The 23,959-nt window shown below is 43.1% G+C and overlaps 1 protein-coding gene across 1 annotated transcript in view; it reads left to right on the top strand.

Moving 5' to 3' along the window:
• Positions 1–23,959, top strand: part of grin2ca (glutamate receptor, ionotropic, N-methyl D-aspartate 2Ca) — an 86,231-nt gene that overhangs the window by 49,856 nt on the left and 12,416 nt on the right. Inside the window, exons 4-6 of the mRNA XM_075454764.1 lie at positions 255–369; positions 10,767–10,978; positions 19,495–19,663. Of these exons, the coding sequence (XP_075310879.1) occupies positions 255–369; positions 10,767–10,978; positions 19,495–19,663 (496 nt within the window). The remainder of the gene's footprint in view (positions 1–254; positions 370–10,766; positions 10,979–19,494; positions 19,664–23,959) is intronic.

Here is a 23,959-nt window from a genome sequence, read left to right as displayed (position 1 = left end):
GCATAAGTGAGAAGCATCTGTTCAGAGCACTACAAGACAAAAGCCACCACTGCCACAGCCGAATAACCCTGCTGCCATCTGTCAAAGTCATAAAAACCCATTTTCTGCTGAACGACAGCTTGTGCCACTTTGAGTCTCCTTCGATTCTTTTATCTGTCTAACTTGCCTTCACAGGAGGCAGAAATGTGACATTTCGTCGGCTTTGGGGAAACTCTGAAGCTTATTACCGATCCTTCATTTCCGTTTCTCCTCAGGCACATGCTGAATGTTACATGGGAGCACAACGACTTCTCCTTCAACAGTAACGGCTACCTGGTCAACCCGGCCATGATAATCATCACGCTGGACAGGGAGAGACAATGGGACAAGGTGAGATCTTCTTCACTGTGTTTCTGGGATCATTACTGAATGCATAAAAACGGTCATTTTGCTCATCAAGGCGAGACACGCCAGGCAAAAACAGTGATTTTTCAAGCAGTGGTCAAGTCTACTCCTTCAACATGTGTTCTTTCAACCTGCTATAAAGAAAACGTTGAAAACATAAATTAAAATGTTTATTTTATTACATTTTGTTTACTCGTGGCGGCACGTTTCGCCCGAATTTACCAAAAAGTTAGCATTCCAACGCGCCATGCCGAGCTTCGTCCATTTCCTGAAGTCTGTCATGACCGGTGTTGTTGGAAAGCTCTGAGTCTCCTGCACAATGATATGTCACCCAAATAACGGCGCTTCCTTTCTATCAGAAACCAATCGTGGATGTCTAAAGGCGGATTTAAAGCTAATGACGAAATCTCATTGGCTTCTGCTCGTTTCTGCTAACGTGATTCGCTCAGACGCATCACGCGGTGGACTCTGACGCTCCCGTGTTTGCCCCATAACACCGCAACTTTCAAAGAAAAGAAAGCAACGATTGCGCTTTGCAAGATGCAATAAAAGAAAATCTGTTAGATCAGCTGATGAAGCATCAGGAAGCAGCACACCTGACCGTAAACTGTCGTTAGGAAACAGAGTTAATGACATCATACATATAGCACATCTCAATTAAATAATATATGATCTTTTATTGTATTGAGCTTGTATTCTTTTTTTAATAAGATTATTTTATTCAATATTAGTATTACTAAGGGCCTGAGCATTTATTCTGTTTTTGAGCAATAGTTTCCAATTCAAATGTATCAAATTCCCCTATTTAAATCTTTAAATACTGTTTTCTCAAAATCCGTTTTTTGTATTTTTCCAGTATCAATATCTCAGCCTATGGAGCACCTACTAACACCAAACTCTCAAGTTATACACTTAGCAGTATTCTGAAGATATTTACAAAAGGATTTGTTGATAAATCATTCCCGGCCTGATTTATGTGACATTATAATCAAAAAATATGGCGAAAATCTGTTTTTTAGGCTATGGACAGTATATTTTGATTTCCTAGGAAATGAAAGCAGATATCCTGAAATCCCTCTGTAATTTTCTTTTCATTTTGCGTGTAAACAAAATGAAAAAAGAATTTTGAACCTGGCTTTATCATATGTTCAGATCTATCTTCTGGAAATACATGCAAATTTGCATATAATTCGCATATTTAATGAGATAATGCCTATTATTTAAAATTATTACTCTATTCACCTGTAGTGTCTCGCCTTAAATGAGAAAACGAGTTACAGTATATATCGGTGTTGTTTTAGAACTACTTTGAGGAGTCCACACACGTCTCTCACCTGAACTCCATCCTTTGAAAACACATGAAAAGGAAAAAAATGGGCCTCATCAACGTGGACACCATCAGAGCGGAGGACATTTCACTTTCTCCTCCATGCCAAAGGAGGTGCTTAGTTAAACAGCTCTCTGAAAGTGAACAGCCTCAGGCATTTCACACCTAATTATGTTATACTAATGACTTCGGTTGTTCCAATACTCTCTATTAACTTCCAATATACTGCAGAGAGAACAAGCTAATAGGAGCAGTGATGGCAAAGGAACAAATTTGTACTTGGAAGCCATTTTGTGTGCAAATCAATGCAAAAGCCTGGTCCAAGGACTCAGAAATCACTTTGTATTTTCACTAAATAACAAATACTTTAGCATATTTTTAACATCTTAGATATAAAATACTATAATTCAACTATTTCTGAAACATTTAAACCAATAAAGCCGAATATAATGGACACGGAATGATGTTGAATGATTGGATGCCAGTACAACAGATTGTTGGGTTGGTTTAAAAACTGGAATAAGGGGTAAAAACTAGTGTTTTGGGGGGAAATGTGCACAGAATCAGCAATAACTGTGTAACTCCTGTACCACAGAGGATCTAAAGGAAGTGCAGAGTGCACTTAACAAAAGAAAAGGAGCTCTTCTCTCTCAGTTTGCTGTCCCAGCGACTTATTTCTCCCCTCCCAGAGGATTAGGCGTCTCATTGTGTGCTAACAAACAGGGAATCTGGCCCTGAAACTCCATCTCCTCTACTCCTATCAAACAGAATTCAGAACATTGGATTAAACAGTGACACAAACATGACCTGGATATGTTGTCGTCTTTAACGAGCTTCGCTTATCTAGACGTTTCTGTGACGTTTAATCAGAAATCAGAGTATTAAACAGAAGACGGGGGACCTTCAAACTGAAGCTGGGAGTACATTCGTCCTCTTACTGCCTTCCTGATCTCAGAACTCCTCACTTCCTCCTTCCTGACCTTTAAATAAACCTTTCATGGGAGGGAAATTACAGTTTTTTTCTCACTCCGTGAAACAACAATGTTGTGCTGATTTCATTAGATTTCAGCCAAGAAGTGTAATGCAATCCATTTTTTTTGTGCTTAAACTTCGGCTGCCTGTGGGCTATTTTCTCTGCAGGCTGAAAATCAATTCCACCTTGGGATTGCCTTTCTGCCAGCTTCTCATCGTGCACGTTGCAGGGCAGCCAGCCTGTTACACTCATACATCACCTCTGTGTAACCAGCTCCTGTCTGACACTAAATATACACCAATACTTTCATTATATGCCCCTTTTTCCCCCCCACTTATTAAACCTATATCACTGCAATGCTCTTATCACATGCAGCTTGCTGAAAACGGCAGCTTTCCAAGATCCAAAAAGTCAAAGGCACTAATGACAATGGAGGGAGAGAAGAGAGGGAAGCAGAGGAAAGAAAAGAAGACGAGAAGTGCCCCCGACACCAGCGTTATCTGCCAGGGTGATATACTGCGAAGCACCGACTGCTGTGTATCTGTAATGCATAGAAACCCTGAAATTAAACTCTTTTTGAGAATGGATTTGTGAAAGGTGACAAAAAAAAGGAGAAAAATCTAATTTTATTTCCACAATGAATTCTTTAACACATATACCCCCCCTCTACAAACACTGTACGTTCTTCTTTCTGCTCCACAATGTCGTTTAAAACTTGCTGTTCTTTAAAAAAGAAACGACGAAAAGCAAAATTATAGAAAAACACGACAAAAGTCTAAAGTTTGGGAGCATTTCAAAGTACTGTACATTGTGTCAATTGTAAAAGCCAGTTAGCTTAGCACGATAGCACAACGTCAGTGCTACAGCATCTCAGCAGAAAGCAGCCAGTTCACATATCAAGTCCACTGAGCGGAACAAACACAAGGGAACATTTCACGTTTAATGGAAATCAGTCGGCTTGTTAGCTGAGAAGGAAGCTAGCAGAGAACAGAAGGAAGCTAGCAGATATCAGAAGGAAGCTAGCAGAGATCAGAAGGAAGCTAGCAGAGATCAGAAGGAAGCTAGCAGAGAACAGAAGGAAGCTAGCAGAGAGCAGAAGGAAGCTAGCAGAGATCAGAAGGAAGCTAGCAGAGAACAGAAAGAAGCTAGCAGAGAACAGAAAGAAGCTAGCAGAGAACAGAAGGAAGCTAGCAGAGATCAGAAGGAAGCTAGCAGAGAACAGAAAGAAGCTAGCAGAGAACAGAAAGAAGCTAGCAGAGAACAGAAAGAAGCTAGCAGAGAGCAGAAGGAAGCGATCAGAGATCAGAAGGAAGCTAGCAGAGAACAGAAGGAAGCTAGCAGAGATCGGAAGGAAGCTAGCAGAGAACAGAACAGAAGGAAGCGATCAGAGATCAGAAGGAAGCTAGCAGAGATCAGAAGGAAGCTAGCAGAGATTGGAAGGAAGCTAGCAGAGAACAGAACAGAAGGAAGCTAGCAGAAAACAGAAGGAAGCTAGCAGAGATCAGAAGGAAGCTAGCAGAGAACAGAAGGAAAAAAGCAGAGATCAGAAGAAAGCTACCAGAGAACAGAAGGAAGCTAGCAGAGAACAGAAGGAAGCTACCAGAGAACAGAAGGAAAAAAGCAGAGATCAGAAGGAAGCTAGCAGAGAACAGAAGGAAGCTAGCAGAAATCAGAAGGAAGCTAGCAGAGATCAGATGGAAGCTAGCAGAGATCGGAAGGAAGCTAGCAGAGAACAGAACAGAAGGAAGCTAGCAGAAAACAGAAGGAAGCTAGCAGAGATCAGAAGGAAGCTAGCAGAGAACAGAAGGAAAAAAGCAGAGATCAGAAGAAAGCTAGCAGAGAACAGGAGGAAGCTACCAGAGAACAGAAGGACGCTAGCAGAGAACAGAAGGAAGCTACCAGAGAACAGAAGGAAAAAAGCAGAGATCAGAAGGAAGCTAGCAGAGAACAGAAGGAAGCTAGCAGAAATCAGAAGGAAGCTAGCAGAGATCAGATGGAAGCTAGCAGAGAACAGAAGGAAGCTAGCAGAGAACAGAAGGAAGCTAGCAGAGAACAGAAGGAAGCTACCAGAGAACAGAAGGAAGCTAGCAGAAATCAGAAGGAAGCTAGCAGAGATGATCGACTTTGTAGTCGTATCATCGGACTTGCGGCCGTATGTCCTGGACACTCGGGTGAAGAGAGGGGCGGAGCTGTCAACTGATCACCACCTGGTGGTGAGTTGGCTCCGCTGGTGGGGGAGGAAGCCGGTCAGACCTGGCAGGCCCAAACGTATTGTGAGGGTCTGCTGGGAACGGCTGGCGGAATCCCCTGTAAGGAGGAGTTTCAACTCCCACCTCCGGCAGAGCTTCAACCATGTCCCGGGGGAGGTGGGGGACATTGAGCCCGAATGGGCCATGTTCCGTGCCTCCATTGTTGAGGCGGCCGACTGGAGCTGTGGCCGCAAGGTGGTCGGTGCCTGTCGTGGCGGCAATCCCCGAACCCGCTGGTGGACCCCAGTGGTGAGGGAGGCCGTCAAGCTGAAGAAGGAGTCCTATCGGGCCTTTTTGGCCAGTGGGACCCTGGAAGCAGCTGATGGGTACCGACAGGCCAAGCGGAACGCAGCCTCGGCGGTTGCTGAGGCAAAAACTCGGGCTTGGGAGGAGTTCGGGGAGGCCATGGAGAACGATTTCCGGACGGCCTCGAGGAGATTCTGGTCCACCATCCGGCGGCTCAGGGGGGGGAAGCGGTGCACCGTCAACACCGTGTATGGTGAGGGCGGGGCTCTGCTGACTTCAACTAGGGACGTCGTGAGTCGGTGGGGGGAGTACTTCGAGGGCCTCCTCAATCCTACCGACACGCCTTCCGATGAGGAAGCAGAGTTGGGGAGCTCGGACGTGGGACCTCCCATTTCTGGGGCTGAGGTTGCCGAGGTGGTCAAAAAACTCCTCGGTGGCAAGGCCCCGGGGGTGGATGAGGTCCGTCCTGAGTTCCTCAAGGCTCTGGATGTTGTGGGGCTGTCTTGGTTGACACGCCTCTGCAGCATCGCGTGGACATCGGGGGCAGTGCCTCTGGACTGGCAGATCGGGGTGGTGGTCCCCCTCTTTAAAAAGGGGGACCGGAGGGTGTGTTCCAACTATAGGGGGATCACACTCCTCAGCCTCCCTGGTAAGGTCTTTTCGGGGGTACTGGAGAGGAGGATCCGCCGGATAGTCGAATCTCGGATTCAGGAGGTGCAGTGTGGTTTTCGTCCTGGCCGTGGAACAGTGGACCAGCTCTATACCCTCCGCAGGATCCTGGAGGGAGCATGGGAGTTCGCCCAACCTGTCTACATGTGTTTTGTGGACTTGGAGAAGGCGTTCGACCGTGTCCCTCGGGGACTCTTATGGGGGGTGCTCCGGGAGTATGGAGTGCCGGACTCCTTGATATGGGCTGTTCGGTCCCTGTATGACCGGTGTCAGAGTCTGGTCCGCATTGCCGGCAGTAAGTCGGACATGTTTCCTGTGAGGGTTGGACTCCGTCAGGGCTGCCCTTTGTCACCGATTCTGTTCATAATTTTTATGGACAGAATTTCTAGGCGCAGCCAGGGCGTTGAGGGGGTCCGGTTTGGCGACCTCAGAATCGGGTCTCTGCTTTTTGCGGACGATTTGGTTCTGTTGGCGTCGTCAGGCTGTGACCTTCAGCTCTCACTGGAGCGGTTCGCAGCCGAGTGTGAAGCGGCTGGGATGACCATCAGCACCTCCAAATCTGAGACCATGGTCTTCGGCCGGAAAAGGGTGGAATGCCCTCTCCGGGTCGGGAATGAGATCCTTCCCCAAGTGGAGGAGTTCAAGTATCTCGGGGTCTTGTTCACGAGTGAGGGACGAATGGAGCAGGAGATTGACAGACGGATCGGTGCGGCGTCTGCAGTGATGCGGGCTCTGCACCGGCCCGTCGTGGTGAAGAAGGAGCTGAGCCAGAAGGCGAAGCTCTCGATTTACCGGTCAGTCTATGTTCCTACCCTCACCTATGGTCACGAGCTGTGGGTAGTGACCGAAAGAACGAGATCGCGAATACAAGCGGCCGAAATGAGTTTCCTCCGCAGGGTGTCTGGGCTCTCCCTTAGAGATAGGGTGAGAAGCTCGGTCATCCGGGAGGGGCTCGGAGTAGAACCGCTGCTCCTCCGCATCGAGAGGAGTCAGATGAGGTGGCTCGGGCATCTGGTGAGAATGCCTCCTGGACGCCTCCCCGGTGAGGTGTTCCGGGCCCGTCCCACTGGGAGGAGACCCCGGGGAAGACCCAGGACACGTTGGAGAGACTATGTTTCTCGGCTGGCCTGGGAACGCCTCGGGGTCCCCCCAGAAGAGCTGGAGGAAGTGGCCGGGGACAGGGACGTCTGGGTCTCTTTGCTCAAGCTGCTGCCCCCGCGACCCGATCCCCGGACCAGCGGAAGATAATGGATGGATGGATGGATGGATGGATGGCTAGCAGAGAACAGAAGGAAGCTAGCAGAGAACAGAAGGAAGCTAGCAGAGAACAGAAGGAAACTAGCAGAGAACAGAAGGAAGCTAGCAGAGAACAGAAGGAAAAAAGCAGAGATCAGAAGGAAAAAAGCAGAGATCAGAAGGAAGCTAGCAGAGAACAGAAGGAAGCTAGCAGAGACCAGAAGGAAGCTAGCAGAGATCAGAAGGAAGCTAGCAGAGATCAAAAGGAAGCTAGCAGAGATCTTGCAGAAGCTAGCAGAGATCAGAAGGAAGCTGAAGCAAACCAACCATTTATTGTGTTGGACAAATAGTGTCTCATTTCTGGTGAAATGTCCCCAGAACTACCCCGCTAGCACAAGCACACCACCATATTGTCGTTAATGTGCCCATCAGAGCAGCTTCAGCCTGGAAGCCGTTAATGTGAACTAATATTCTGAGTCACATCAAAGTCCAACCAGAATAAAAACAGCTCATTTTATCAGACCGTGTTGTATCTGTAACATCAGAGAACTGCTGGTTAAGGTGTCGTGTTAACTGCTGTTATTCTGAGCCACTGTGTTGTCTGATAACAGACAATAACACAGGAAATAAGAGGCTTTATTAGGATTTCAGCTGCATTAAAATACAGTTTATGAAAGCAGAGACGGTAGGAGAGAAGCTAACAGATGTTAACACAGCTGGATGTTAGCTAGAAAGCTAATACCTGCTGTTCTATTGTCCTGTTATCAGTATCAGGAGGAGGATAAATGTCCCCGATTGTGGCTTGTTAATAATTTTAATAGCTATTCCAAAAGTATTTCTTATCCGATTACTCGATTAATCTATGAAATAATCAATAGAACATTTGATTAGCAGCAGCCCTGCTCAGTATATTTTCCGTATCAGATTGAGCTGATGAGACGCCCATGAGTGGCGCCACAGTTAAACAGTTGGCAGCGATCGATACGACTGGCAGGAGAGTGAAATAACTGCAAAGTCCAGAGAGAACAGAGATATTTGCCCTCCTCCCTGTTCAGTTTTTTTCATTTCCCCGAGACAGGCTGTACCGACTGCTGTGATGAGATAGGATTGCCCCCCTTCCTGCATAAACAGCAGAGATTATGTGGGAGGAATAACATTTTGTCCAGACTGACGCTTTTTTTTGTTTTTTTAAATCTCTCCAGTAAGTTGGTGACATTTACAGAAGCAGAGTCAACTGAATGAGAAAGTCTATTGTTTAAATATTAATCAGCTCACATTTGAAGTAAAAGGAAAGTGCAATAAGTTTTTTTTTTTATACATTTCAGGAAAGTTTAAGCTGGTTTTATCTCATATTGCTATTGTGTAATGATGTTTTACAACAGAAAACATACACAGGTCTGCCACTGTCATGGTTTGAGTCTGAGTTAAGACAAGCATGCTAATATCTTACTCAAAAACACACCTTTAACTGAGTAACAACACAGAGTTGAGTCAGATCTGAGTCGACAAGCGACGTCAAAACTGAAAATTGTGAATTTATCGCATAATTAAGGTGGAGAACTAGCACATTAGCTACTTAAATATGATGCTGAATTAGCACCAGAAACACAAAGCTGCTCGTCACCTGTTTTCATCGTCAAAGGTTACTAAAACGAAACCTCGGATCCAGATTAGAACTAAAAGTTAATCACTTCATAGAATAGAATAGAAAAACACTTTGTTTATCCCCAATGGGGGAAATTCAAATTAGTCAAGGAGCTCAAAAAAATATTAATATTTACAATGATTGTATATTAACAACAACAATAATAATACCATTTCTAATAAAAAAAATACTACAACTAACTAATAATAATAAATTACTAAATGAAAATAAATAAATAAATAAATAAATAACAATAATCATAGTTGTGTCGATGACTTTTTAAAAAAAACCTGCAAACCAGACATAAATTCCTTTTTACACAACAGATCAACACTGTTTTGTGAACATCAGCTCTGATGCCTGCAGTTCTGGATGTGCCGTGTTTTTATCTTAATTATCATATTCGAGGGGGAAACAGCAGTGTGACACTTGGTTTGATATCCATCTAATTCAAGGTTATGAAAGCATAGTTGGAACCAGAGATCTTTGGAATTCAAATTTGGGATAATTTGATGTTAATTACCAGCTTGCAAATGAGAATCTTTTACTTGTATTTTGTCAAAATGAATCTTGGTGATGTCATTGTTAGCGGTTACAGAGTCTTTGGCTGTGTTCGAAACCGCCTACTACATTACATACTGCATCGATCAGACAGTATGCAGAGCGTTTACCCACAATGCATTTCGCTCCTACCCGAGCCGAAATCAGCCGGCCTGAAGCTGATTTCCCTTAAGCTCTAAACTCTGTAAACTTTAGCAACATTTGAAACATTTTCAGGAGAGAAAGTAGTCGTTTAGATCCCCAACGTGTTGAAAACCTGACAAAATACCGGCTGTTTACAATTTTGTTCCCACGAATTCGGCGCTACTAAAGCTAGCCGCAGCGAGCTAACGCACTTCCGGTTATTTTCACAAAATAAAATGCCCGTTGCCTTTTATCACAGGGAAAGCCATTACCATACAATTGGTGCTTTTGTTTTGAAAACAGGAAGTGAACCTACCCTCGTTGTAGCTAGCTTGAAACTGCCGTTTTGACAGGAAATGACGATCGGCGACGTCACGTCACGTTGCATCTTGGGTAGTTTGAGTATGAGTAGTAACCTCATGATGCATACCCAACATTTAGGAGAATCTAGTATGCATCCGGGAACTTCTCCCTTACTAAAACTCGCATACTAACTCAAAAAGTTAGTATGAGTAGTAGGAGAAGTATGCGGTTTCGAACACAGTCTTTGTCTTTGCAAATTGTGAGATGAAATGATCATCAGAACCATGTTTCTTGTGGACAGAGCTCCTCTGTCTGTACAGAATAAAATTAAACGTGTTTATGTGGTAAAGCGGTACCGATAAAGGCTGCAGGTTCAGCGCTGTCCTGAGTAAACTGAAGCTCTTTACTGTGTTTGGTGGACTCAAACAAATGTTGCTGAAATATGGCAGCCGAAGCAGCTGACTGAGCAAAGTTTGCCATCAGCAGGATGTGTAAAGCAACCGAGGTCGAATCGGCCCTCTGCGACCTTCTTCCATTTGTTTCTGTCCGATTTAAAGCAGAGGATTCAACCAATAAGGAAGCTTGAAAGGTTTCATTTCAGATCTTGATTATGCATTCAGCGCACGAATGCTCATTTCCTCACAACATCCAATTAAAACCAGCTTACTGGTAATATAGAAGGGGTTGGAGCTGCTTTCATAGCATTAAGGTGTATGATTATGCTCCGTTCATCACCCGTGAAACGAAAGAATTCCTTTAAATAGTCTGTTAACTAAAACTCTGTCTACTGTTCTGGATCCACACACTCAAATCTACAGATTTAATGCAGATGTACAGTGATTTCCTGAGACTGTGCAGATATGTATTAGCTTTTGTGACTGCGATAAACAGGTCTCGATGATCCTCTGCTGTTTATTCGTGGCGTTTTTCCCTGTTTTTCAGCGTGTCGCTGCAGTAACAAACGAGCACCGTGTTAGCCATCTGCTGCTTGGTGCAGAGATTTTTCACTGCCCCGTGTTGAGTCACCCTTACTCTCTCTGACTCTTTCAGGTGGGGACCTATGAGATGGGGATACTGCAGATGAGATACCCCGTGTGGCCGCGGTACGGCTCCTACCTGGAGCCGGTGTCAGATTACAGGCACCTGACGGTGGCCACGCTGGAGGAACGGCCCTTTGTCATTGTGGAGTCGGTGGACCCTGCGACCGGTACATGCGTCAGCAACACCGTGCCCTGCCGACGACAGTCCAACAAGACAGAGGTGTAAGTTCCCTAAAGCCAGAAATCACCCTACTGGATCAGATTGAATATACTCTGTATTTTAAACAAATAAGTGGTGAAGTAATTCATGTTCAGAGCCTGTAATTAGGAATGTAATTACAGGTTACATTCCTGAGATACCCCGAGTCAAAGGCCTACTACTTACTACCATACTACCATACTGCATACTGATCGATCAGACAGTATGCAGAGCGTTTACCCACAATGCATTTTGCTCCTGCCCGAGCCGAAATCAGCCGGCCTGAAGCTGATTTCTCTTAAGCTCTAAACTCTGTAAACTTTAGCAACATTTGAAACATTTTCAGGTGAGAAAGTAGTCGTTTAGATCCCCAACGTGTTGAAAACCTGACAAAATACCGGCTGTTTACAATTCTGTTCCCACGAATTCGGCGCTACTAAAGCTAGCCGCAGTGAGCAACGCACTTCCGGTTATTTTCACAAAATAAAATGCCCGTTGCCTTTTATCATAGGGAAAGCCATTACCATACAATTGGTGCTTTTGTTTTGAAAACAGGAAGTGAACCTACCCTCGTTGTAGCTAGCTTGAAACTGCCGTTTTGACAGGAAATGACGATCGGCGACGTCACGTTACGTTGCATCTTGGGTAGTTTGAGTATGAGTAGTAACCTCATGATGCATACCCAACATTTAGGAGAATCTAGTATGCATCCGGGAACTTAAAAAAAGTTAAAGTTAGTAGGAGTAGTGGGAGTAGTAGGCGGTTTCGGACACAGCCAAGGTCATTTGATTTTGAGTATCTGCCGGTCCCAATCCGATACTTCTCCTGTACATTAAAAAAAAAATGAAGAACGGCCAAGAAACAGATCCAGGATGTCCCCGATTTTTTATTTTATTCACCTTATTTTATCATTTAACGCTTATAAACAGAGCACTCCTAATTCTTACTCTCCTCCTCTGGCTTCACAGAAGGAAATGTACGTTTTTCTTGATTAAAAACCAACATCTAAACCTCGTCAGTTTGAGCCTGTTCCTGTTCTCATCAAGGATGTTAGCCATGTCCTCGCCACCTCTTGAAATCCCAAGTTTGCTTATCTCACAGTTTCCACTTTAAAATCCCTCCACACCGCGGACATTCGCGCCCCCAGCTTCAAGCTGCTGCCGTGTTCTGCTTCGCTTTACGACAGCAAAGTGACGTCATGCCGCATGTTTCTGTGTGGAGCTGAGACCAGAGACATCAAAATTCGGGGAGTTATGATTATTGTAGTTGGGGATAAACACCTTCCTCAGTGGAAATAAATGCAATGTGGAGGCATTGGAGACCCATCCAAGATGGCGGCCGCGCTGATACGTCAGCTCCAACAGGCAGCGTCAGCCTATGAGGCGTCTACGTATGTTATGTCTATGGTTGAGACGGTCTGACGGTACCACCAGATAACAGTAAATACTAAGCATTTGTTTTGAAATATTATAGTTCTGATAAAAAATAAAGAGAATAAATATACATATATAGATCGGCTACATATCCGATCCCTGATCGGAATGAAACGTCCGATACCGATCACGTGATCGGATCGGGACATCCCTACCTGTAATTATAATACTGGAGATCCTTACAGTTAGGAGCAGCCTGGTATAATAAACCTGACATGCATTGTCGTTTATAGTTCCCATAAAACATCTTATTAAAGGTTATGAGACACAGATCTGCTGTGAGAGTAGATGCTGATGATGCTGCAGCCTAAATGACCTTTTGAGGAGGAACAAAGGACTCCGCTAACACTCCTAAAACATTTGTAATTTCTATCTTATAATCCTCCATTTCTCACGTGTGTACCCTCAAACTTCCCACCAAACAGCATCCACAGCCACCGATTCCTCCACTTCCAGAGGTCTTCTTCTACCTGCCTTTTATCACTTTAACGAGGTTGTTCTCCCTGTAAAAGCAACTAATAGATCTCGCAGGTTCATTCAGAGAAACGGCTCATTTGACAAAGCAATTAGATACCGATAGAAACAGATTTAATAATAATATCAATCTTTCTCTAAGACATCTGTGACTGTTACACTCTGCAGTTTAATCAAATTTGATTTCATGGGTACTTCAGACGCCGTAGGAAGAGTTTCCCAAACAACAGGACGGATGGTTATCTGCAGCTTTGTGCAGAATTTTACACAACAGCCAACTTTAATCTTGGCTTTTTTGGCCTCTGCTAGTCACCTGGGACTGAAAGCTCACCTAAAAAGGTGGCAGAAGAGAAAAACTTGCTTCCTGAATGATTCCACACCGCTTACAAATGGGCACAGAGATAAAAACGTGTGTTATTCTTGTTTGATCAACCCTGAACCGTATTTGTGGAAAGCTGTTGAAATGAAACCCTGAATGTTTGCTCAGATCAGCCAAGATAAAACAATCCTTTTAGGTCCAATAAACTATTACTGTACAGTCACTCAGGCACTCTTACTTAATTGATTTTGTATCCAACCTGAGAGGTGCCATTCGGCTCTTCCCTCCCATTAGCACATGCATGGCTTCTTATCACTCAATGAAGTGAGATACTCATTAGGCTGCTTGGCCAGAGTGAAATATCCCAGGGATCACCCGGTGACCGAATCAGGGAAATATATGCGCTGCGTGGTGGGTATCAATTAGACGGGGCAATTAGGCCATGTCATCAATCCTGAATCCTCAGCCAAGAGACTGATATCGGTGTTCATTAGTAGAGCAGAGAGGTGCTCGCCGTTATCCGTTACTGACAACGGCGTTAACAGGGTGAAGGAACAGAAGATTAAGATCACCTGTCTTCGGTGTTATGGAGCATTGTAGTGCTTTAATCGCCCTCACTGACCAAACCGTAACCATTACCATTACTCCTTGATCCCTAAAAGGGGCACCTTACCTCAGCAGAATAGGGAGGTATGGCCAAGTGGTGGGCCCAAGGGGAGGAAAAGGGATTAGGCCTTTATCTGCATCTCCCACATGGTTTATAATTCCCTTCCGGCCGAACAAATGTCCAAAACTCAGACCCACATCCCTGCTTTCTGAACGTGGAGCCATGCAGATTTTCCATTCCAACACCTCGACCCTCGGGCCGAGCATTCGGCTCGCCAGAAAGACCATCTGTGTGCTTTACTCCTCAGAGAGGCCTGACATTGGGCACCAGTGTTCAGCTCAAACTTGGCCACAGCGGCTAGCTGAAGCTCTTCCCTCTGAGCATCCAAACAGGAAAAATCTGAAAAATCTGAGCCTCTCCTCACTGCCTCTGATCTGCAGCTGTTTTCTCCCACAGAGCACTCTGTGGGAGATTAATTCAGAAGTAATGCCTTTGGTGTGGCGGTGACCTGAGAAGATGTCATCAGACATTAGCAGCTTTCAATGGGTGTCAGATCATAAGCTGATTACATTAAAGCCGAGTCCAGGAGCCTCGTAGCAAAAGGACGACGCACTACAGCATAAAAATCCACTCAGACACTTCACATATTGGTGGCTTCATGATAACTACAGCAACTTTAAATTACACCAGTCACATCAAAGGTGCTCGCGACAGTTTGACACAGCGATCCAAAACATTCTAGCTGGCAAATCTTGAAAAGACCCAAAACCCGTAGGGCCTGTGCCTGGCAGGGCTCGGGGCCCGAGGCATCTGTTGGGTCTCAATCAAAGCCAATACACGAAAGAGCTGTTAATGACCTCAAATAAAGCAAAACTAATGTTTCCTCTCTGGTTGAAAGAAAAGGCCCAAGAACAGGTAGGTTACCATGCAACATAGATCATTCAAAGGGATTCAAAGAGCTTTAAATCAAGCCAAAGCAATGCGTTAGAGCAGAGATGCTCATTGTGCGGCTCCTCAAGCTTTAATTGGCGGCTCGCACTCGCATAGTAGCTTATAACAATATGGTAACAATAACAATACATTTTTTCAAATAACACACAACGAATACTGCACAGTATTAAGTATTTTTATTAGTATTAGGTATTTTATTAAGTATTAATTAAAGGGGAACTCCGGGGCATTTGAAGCGCATTCCCATTGCCAGAGGTTGTCAAATACTGATAGTAGGACAAAAGAGTCGATGGACGATAATCACATATACAAAACAATTATTTTCTCTAGAAAAACTGCGTTCAAGTATTTAAAACATTACAACAATACATGCCCAGTAATATTGTTGTAATGTTTTAAATACTTGAACACAGTTTTTCTAGAGAATATAATTGTTTTGTATATGTGATTATCCTCCATCGACTCTTTTGGGCTTTCACATGTGCGAGCCTACAACCAGCCGGTGAGTTACACGCTGTTTATAAAGTTGTTTTGTAACGTCCCCATGCCAGTAATGTGAGAACCATGCATATGGTTTTGATGGTAAGGCTTGTGACTTTATTGTCGGATGGTTTATAAAGTGGTGTGACGTTTCTGCTGTGTGCAAGTTGTTGTTTTACGTGGAAGGGTTAGCGCTTGCCCCTTAGCCACCACGTATTAGCCTCGCATGACAGGCTGTGCAGACAGAGCAATCTCCACACAGGGAGCGCAGATTTGCACCTGTCTGTGTCCTACTATCAGTATTTGACAACCTCTAGCAATGGAAACACGCTTCAAATGCCCCGGAGTTCCCCTTTAAGGCTTAATGGTGTTTCCTAAAGGGGGAACTGTTAAACCTGGCAACGCAGCACGCTTAAACCACCTCAGACTTGTCTGCAGAGCACGCTAGCTCCTTTAGCCAGCGCGAGATGCAGGCACAATGGATCAGTTTTTAATTAAAAAAGGACAAAAACCAGCACAAAAACCATGCTCATCCTGAATGTCTCACTATGATTACAACAACAAACTACAAATACAACATGAAGAAAGTCGAGGACATGCACGCCAGCTTCCGCTCATCCCAGTATTTAAGTAAATATGGTCTGAATTGAAAATGTATTGGCTGTGTTGTTTCTTTTCTGGGATGTTTTATATGTAGAAATGCATATTTGCAAAAAGGGGACTTTAGTATGTTGTGGTAAAAGTGGCTCTTCCATTGATTTTGCTGCCAATGTGGCTCTGGTGAGAAAAATAGTGAGCATCACTGCGTTAAAGTAAAGACACACAAGTCTAACATCAGTTAAAATTACACTAAAATTAATTTTCTTAAGAAAGCATCAGATATATTTTCCATTACACCCATTTTGATCCACTGCAGCTGGTGAAACAGGATGTTGGGACCACTGTGTTCACTCCTGGTTTGATGGAGCAGCCTCATTCTCATCTAACATGTTTGTTGTGGCCGTCTTCTGCCTTTCGGTCGTGTCTCATTGCATCCTGGTCCATGGGCTGCATCCTGCATACCGTATCCTTGGTGAAGCCCATTAAACTGTGGGTCTGGGGGAGGTTGGGGGTGATGTGTCATTAGAGCTCTCTGCCTTGCACCCATGGCTCACTAGTTCCCTTCCACATCACCCCTAACTGCCAACCTTGTGAGGTATAAAAGGGGATGTTCATTTTGGTTTCACTACAAGCATATTAACCTTTAATGGTGAACCATATTCTCTTTGTGGATGAACAAAGAGAGACACAAAATGGGCCGCTAAGTCTGTCTGAAATGATCCTCCCAACATGCCATCAAGGAAAAACAGCCCCTTCCAACCTTCAACACATTTAGAAAGAACACCCCCACAAATACAATTATGCTGTAATGGGCTAGAGTGGCTTTTATGGGTGCTGTATACAACGAAGTAACATAATCCTCGCAATATTTTAGGAAGACCAGCCTTCGAGCCACAATGTGATTAAAAAAGATTTTCAAAACATTAGCACCAATGCAGAAAATCCCAGTGGGGCATATTCCATATTAAACTAAACATTTTCAGCTTTAAACCTGATGACGATGGAGAGATAATTCACAAGACAAACATCTATAAGCAGTGCTTCAGCATCGAAGCGGCATGGCAAGGCTAAACAAATCTATCCAACCACCTCAACACAAAATATTAGATAAACCTGTCTGAAAACAGCCGGCGGACCACACAAACATCCATAACTCAGGCGCTACAAAGTGCTTCATCATAACCTTCAAGTTCCCTGGGGCACAAAAATACAACAAACACTATCATCTGACATCTGTCCACAGACATGGCTGCAATCAAAACAGCTGAAAACTGCAGATCTGCAGCTGTGATGAAGACTTTCGATATTTTACATCCAGCGTTGAATCCCAGCTGGGAGAGAACAATTAGAAAAATTAGCTTGACTGCAATTAAAGATTTACAGATTGACGTTGTTATCGGTATTTGCTGCTTACTTCAGTTAGAAGTGGAGGATGGAGCTTGCTCTGGCTCAAAAGGAGCTCAGCCCACCTAAACACAAGCTTTAAACGGGGGGATTAAAAGTGCTTGAAGCAGTGTTTTAGACATAAATAGTGATCCAAACGCTCAGGAGCTGCGCAACAGTGAATATATGCTTTAAACTATCAGCAAAGTCAGTGTCAAACCGAGGTGAAGACACGAAAAGGAGGAATTTACATTCAGATCCCCATCGTTTTTAGTCGATTTAGCTAATCCACCTTGGTTTTTAACTTATGGGATATTTAGCAAATACACCTTTGTAGGACAAGAGCTATTTAATAGTTATTCTTATTCATTATTATTAACATTGTATGATTTTTTTCCAACAGGAAGGAACGTTTTAAGTCCAGAATGTTATTGTCTAATTGTTCAAATCAGAATGTCCTGGACAGTGTTTTACTCCATTTTAAGGGATAGTTATAGTTATAGACATGAAGCTGTATGACATCCCATATGACTTTTTCCTGGAGAACGATTTTGTGATGCAAATGTATTACTCTGTTGAACGGATATTGTTTTGAGAAGCAAGACGCTTTATTTTTTAAGCCCCAGCCAACTAGCCGGACTACCTTCATCAACGCCAAAACGAGGCTGGAACTCTGCTCACAGGACGCAGCAGGGGGTAAGAAGATGTTCATAAATGATGTTGCTGATATGGGATGTCATACAGCTTCATGTCAAAAGAGGCGAACTATCCCTTTAAGTACAATAAATAGAATGAATGAGTAATGACTCATTCTCAGGCACATTGTTGGTGTGTTTGCATAAATGGTGAAGTGTCCCGTGCCTTGTGAATGACAGAAAAAAGGAGTCCCAAAGAAAGACTAACACATGTAAGCGGCTCACAGAGATGAGAACTAAGAGGGGAGATGGTGAAGCTTTTTCTCTAAATCAGACCAAAGGATCTTTTTACGAGGCACAACACTTTGCTTTTTCACCCTGACTCGTGATCTCACTGGGTGAAAGTGAAGGACATTTTCATCTTAACATTCCTGGTAACCCTGCTGATAGCTGAGGGGAAATGATCTCAGACTTTTTCTTTTGGTATGCAGAGCCTTAAACTGTCCATTTGGCTTCTGCCGCTTGCTCTCTCTGAGGATCAGTGTGGTACGCACGAAGGCATACTGAGTATTTTTGTAGGAGTCACTCAAACAGCTAAGTGTGTCCTCTTTAAATCCGTTAGCGTACCGTAGCCACATGCCGGGAGGGGCAGGTGTTCGTCCAAAGAAGACACAGCTAAAAGTTTCAACATGTGGCATTTTAACAGCAGTACAGCGACAGTGAGCGAGTTCGTCATAACTGAAGAGAGTTTAAGCCTAAAAACGATGTTTTATTTCCCCAAAAACACAAGCAAAGACATCAGTTATGTGATTTAAGAGCACCAACCTTGTGACAGACAAATGGAAGTTTATCTTTATCAGCACAGAGTCTGAGCTGAAGGGTGCCACACGTTTGGAGAACCGTAATTATGAAGCATATAAATATGAGGATTTACAGCCGTTGTGTGCTTTATCACCGTTAAACTTCCCATCTTTGGGTTTTCTGACGCTTCCCATCATCATAATTTCTAGTTTTCTGATGTTTAACTTAGCAGTAAACAGATTATATGGCAGACTAATCTAAATGAAGATGAAAATAAAAGCTTTTGGAACACATAACACTCATCTTGGTGCAACCAGACAGAAGTTTGTTTATACTGAGCCCAAATATTGTCTCATTTCCCTACTGAATGAAATGAAAATGGACAAATCAGACTATGTGGTCCAAACTTAAAGCAACAAAAAGAATTAAAAAAGAATTAAATTCAAAAGACGTGCTTTGACATCAGACCCTTAAGACTGGTGACTATATCTAAGTCATCACATTCCTGCAATAAGTTTCACTTCCTGATACCATTGTTTGTTTGTGATTAATTCATGTTGGATTTGTTCTGGTCGGCCCAGCTGTCGGTCCATCTGTTGGTACTGTGGCATAATGTAAAAGCCTGTGGAGTAGCTCCAAGTTTCCCTCCTCTAACCCCGGTTCCTGACGTCAGGGCCTCAGCCTCAATGTCGAGGCCGCGGCTGGTCCTCAGCCCCACAAGCTCGATTTAGTTTATTAACATATTCTAACACTATGTTAAATGTGCAAAATGAGCAATCTGCTGGATAATGAACAGAATCTACTCGTCAGAGAGCATGACTAAGATTTAACCTTTTATTTTCCTCTTTGTTTCCAGTATTGTGGGTCACAACACACCATACACTAAACTGTGCTGTAAAGGCTTCTGCATAGACATCCTGAAGAAGCTGTCCCGCACCATAAAGTTCTCCTACGACCTCTACCTCGTCACCAACGGCAAGCACGGCAAGCTGGTCCGGGGAATTTGGAACGGGATGATCGGAGAGGTAAGAACGACAGGCTATCAAGTCTCTGCTGGCTGTGTTGTCAGGAGTTAAATATTCACTGCAAAGCTACACAATAATGTCTTATATACCTTGAATATTAAATCTAATACGAGTAGGTTTAGTTGGAGCATCTGTGAAATACTATATCCTGAATATACACCAGAATAAGCACTATTTAGCAGATAGATAGATAGATAGATAGATGGATGGATGGATGGATGGGATAGATGGATGGATGGATGGATGGATGGATGGATGGATGGATGGATGGATGGATGGATGGATGGATAGATGGATGAACGGATGGAGAGGATAGATGGATGGATGGATGGATGGATGGATGAACGGATGGAGAGGATAGATGGATGGATGGATGGATGGATGGATGGATGGATGGATGGATGGATGGATGGATGGATGGATGAACGGATGGAGAGGATAGATGGATGGATGGATGGATGGATGGATGAACGGATGGAGAGGATAGATGGATGGATGGATAGATGGATGGATGGATGGATGGATGGATGGATGGATGGATGGATGGATGGATGGACGGATGGATGAATGGATGGGATAGATGGATAGATGGATGGATGGATAGATGGATGGATGGATGGATAGATGGATGGATGGATGGATGGATGGACGGATGGATGAATGGAGAGGATAGATGATGGATGGATGGATGGATGGATGGATGGATGGATGGATGGATGGATGGAGAGGATAGATGGATGGATGGATGGATGGATGGATGGATAGATGGATGGATGGATGGATAGATGGATGGATGGATGGACGGACGGATGGATGAATGGAGAGGATAGATGGATAGATGGATGGATGGATGGATGGATGGATGGATGGATGGATGGAGAGGATGGATGGATGGATGGATGGATGGACGGACGGATGGATGAATGGAGAGGATAGATGGATAGATGGATGGATGGATAGATGGATGGATGGATGGATGGATGGATGGATGGATGGATGGAGAGGATAGATGGATGGATATTGAAATCTCCATCTCACTCGGCACTGTTATATACAGAAATGTACAAAGGACACAACAGTGGGAAACACCAGCACCCGTATAAAGATAATAATAATAATAATAATAATAATAATAATAATAATAATAATGCTTCATTAAAGGTTTGCATCCTACAGATATTTGTGGAGTATTTTATGGAGCCAGAGTGATTTCCTTAGTTCAGTGTAACTTATTGAAATGAAAGATCACTCAGACCTGTCCCCAATCCCTGTGAAGGCATGAATTTGCTCATCTATCTGCAGAGCAGGGTGAAATGACCATGGGGAGTTATACCGTTTACCACATTGTGAAGGAACAGCTGCCATTCAATAAATCCGACAATCAGAAAGAATGAAAAACATACATATAAGAAATAAAAACATAAATAATAATATGTGCCGTTTTATTTTAAAGAAAGGGATTCGGTTGGTTGGTGCCTATGTTTTAAAGCAATAATTTTTATCAGTGATACAGTGAGGAGGATTAGGGTTAGAGTTAGAAAATGTTGTATCGCAGGTCAATTTAATGGAAAAAGGTAGCCTGGAGCCCTAAAACAGTTAGCTTCCATTCAACTGGGAGACACAAAACTCTGAGTTTGTAAGAGTTAAACTTGAGGTTACTCCAGTATTTATTCATCTTAAAGTAAATAACTCACTGATGCCCAAACTTCTGTCCCATTAATGGAGAATACAGGCTCAAATAGTGAAAATTTGACATCAATGGCACCGAGAAAATGAAATAAAACTGCTCAAACACTTCTCTGCGGGCTACTCTTTTTTACCCCACTTTTTACCGATTTATAACTGAAACGTGCTGCTGTGCCAGTGTTCCCCTTATGCTACCTAATGCTACCATAGCAGACTGATGGGGTCGAGAAATACTTTCGGTAATGCTGCCTGAATATAAATGCTAATTAGCCACGAGCTAGTTACTTTCTGTTGAACGTCTGTGTAAAGATTCAGGGTTTATAGCTGTTGAACATTGGGCTCCATATCTGCCCATCACTGGTTTTAGACCCTTTGTAAGAAAGCACCCAGTGAAAAATGTAGCAACCTTTTAAACAAACTATAATTACTTTCTGAGCATCTGTTCCTCATGCTGCTACGCTCTGCTTCAAGCACAGAGGGGGAGTGTAACTGCATAACTGATCAAAATACGGACTTAAATGGGGTGACTCGCTACTCTACCAGTGTGCAATATGAATGACAATTAATTAGAATCATCATTGTAGGATCCTCTGAGACCGGGAGAATATTTTTATTTTCACGACACGCGTTTATCGTCGCTACCCTGTGTATCTCGCATTTGTTTGGAGCGTCATTTGTGCATGTTCTGAGAAATTATCACTTCTCAAGATAAAAATATGCAAGGGAGCAGCGGGAGCAGCGTAAGGCCAAATCTGACCAGATGGAGGCAAGGAAAGGCAGGTTTATCTGTGTAGCACAATTCAACAACAAGGTGATTCAAAGTGCTTTACAGATACATTAAAACAGTAGAAATAAAAAGCATGATTTAAATTTTAAACAAAAAAAGAAAGAGGTGTGTCTTCAACCTGGATTTAAATAGGCTTTCTGGGAGTTTTATTCCAGACATGTGGAGCATAGAAGCTGAAGCAGCTTCTCCATGTCTGGAGGGTCAAAGTGCTAAAAGTCTGCAATTACTTCATCTTTACGATGTGGCTTATACGATTTTCACAGGCCTATAGGACACATTGTAAACATTGTGCTTGTGAAAAATGTTGGTTAGAGATCATTTGAGAATGAGTCATCTGGTGCGCCCCCTAATGGAAGCTGCTAACACAAACATGCCATTAAATAGAAAGTCTATTCCTGGCCTAATAAGCTCCAGGCTTTGCTTGGGACAGCACAGCTTTCCTCTCCCACGTCTCCTGGGACCACCGATCAACTAATTTTAGGGGCGAATGTCAGCACATAACAATTAGCGCCCAATTAACTTTACCACCTCATTAACTGTAAAGTCGTAAACTTATCAAATTAGATCATTTCTATCCTTCTTATCAGTGCAAAATAACTGAAAGCAAAGCTGTGTCCTTTGCTTCGTAACAAATTAAATGGTTCTGTGCCACAACAGCAAATTACACCAAAATGAGACAAAACCAGAAAAAATAAGAAACAAATATTTGTAACATCACTCTGACTTCTTATTTAAATTTGTCCCACATCCCATAACAGATATATATATATATATATATATATATATATATTCTTACATTTTTAAGATATTTTGCAGTCAAATTGAGTCCGTGAATTTCAATAATTTTGATTTTAAGAAAAGCTGATTTGTGTGATCTCTGTAACCGGTACTGTGAATATTTCCCTTGGCCCTTTTTCAGAGTATAGATAATGATGATAATGAACATTTATATGTATAAATGTACAAACTTTTGGTCCACAACGTGTTTAGTTTTATTCAGAACTAAAAACTTCTAGAGACTTTGTTATGTACATGTCTTACATGAGATCTCCAGCTTATTCTATCATTAATTATCCTTTTAACCTCTTTCCGATTACCAAATAACACGTTTTTTACTGAGATTTAAAGAAATCTTATTACTGTCAAACCACTTCAATCCAAACTTAACTTGTCCATAAACTCCTTTAAATTAAAAAAATATTGGTGTCATACTAATTTTAATCTATCAGATATCTTACAGATGTCACTTATACACATAACAATTGTTGGCCCAGAATCGAGCCTTGGGGAACGCCACATGTAATATCCAAGCATGATAAGGAATATTCTCCCATCTTCACTGATTAACTCCTGGTCTTTAAATAACTTTCCACCCAGTGAAAAACTCCCCTTCTGATCCCATACATTTCCATTTAATTGATTATGTTATTGATTAATATGTGATTGATTGGACCCAATGTTTTTTTTTTTAAGATCCAGGAATACTCCAACTGCAAATTACTTCTGATCAATAGCATTTGTAACATCCTCAATAGACTCAATTATTTGCCAGTGTTGTTGAACTGTAGAATGCAAAAGGAAGTGTGCCTGTGAATGATCTAAAGTCAGATTATTTTAGCTGGCCCTCCTCCTGGAGAGCTGAGGGAAAACAACAGTAGCTGGCCTCAAACCCACAAGGCCAACGTGCTCAATGAGGCATCAGCCTTCATGGGAGAGCTAATGGCTTGTATGAGGCGGGGTGTCTGGACTGTAAATCCACAGGCTCTCCATCAGCATGACAAAAGAGGAGTATGTTATTGCAGAAAAGGCTAAAAAAACACTCA

The sequence above is a fragment of the Odontesthes bonariensis genome, chromosome 21 (genome assembly GCF_027942865.1).
Source record: "Odontesthes bonariensis isolate fOdoBon6 chromosome 21, fOdoBon6.hap1, whole genome shotgun sequence".
In the NCBI taxonomy this organism is placed as follows: domain Eukaryota; kingdom Metazoa; phylum Chordata; class Actinopteri; order Atheriniformes; family Atherinopsidae; genus Odontesthes; species Odontesthes bonariensis.
Note: the sequence above shows the minus strand (reverse complement) of the source record. Positions and strands in the feature narration are given on the sequence as shown.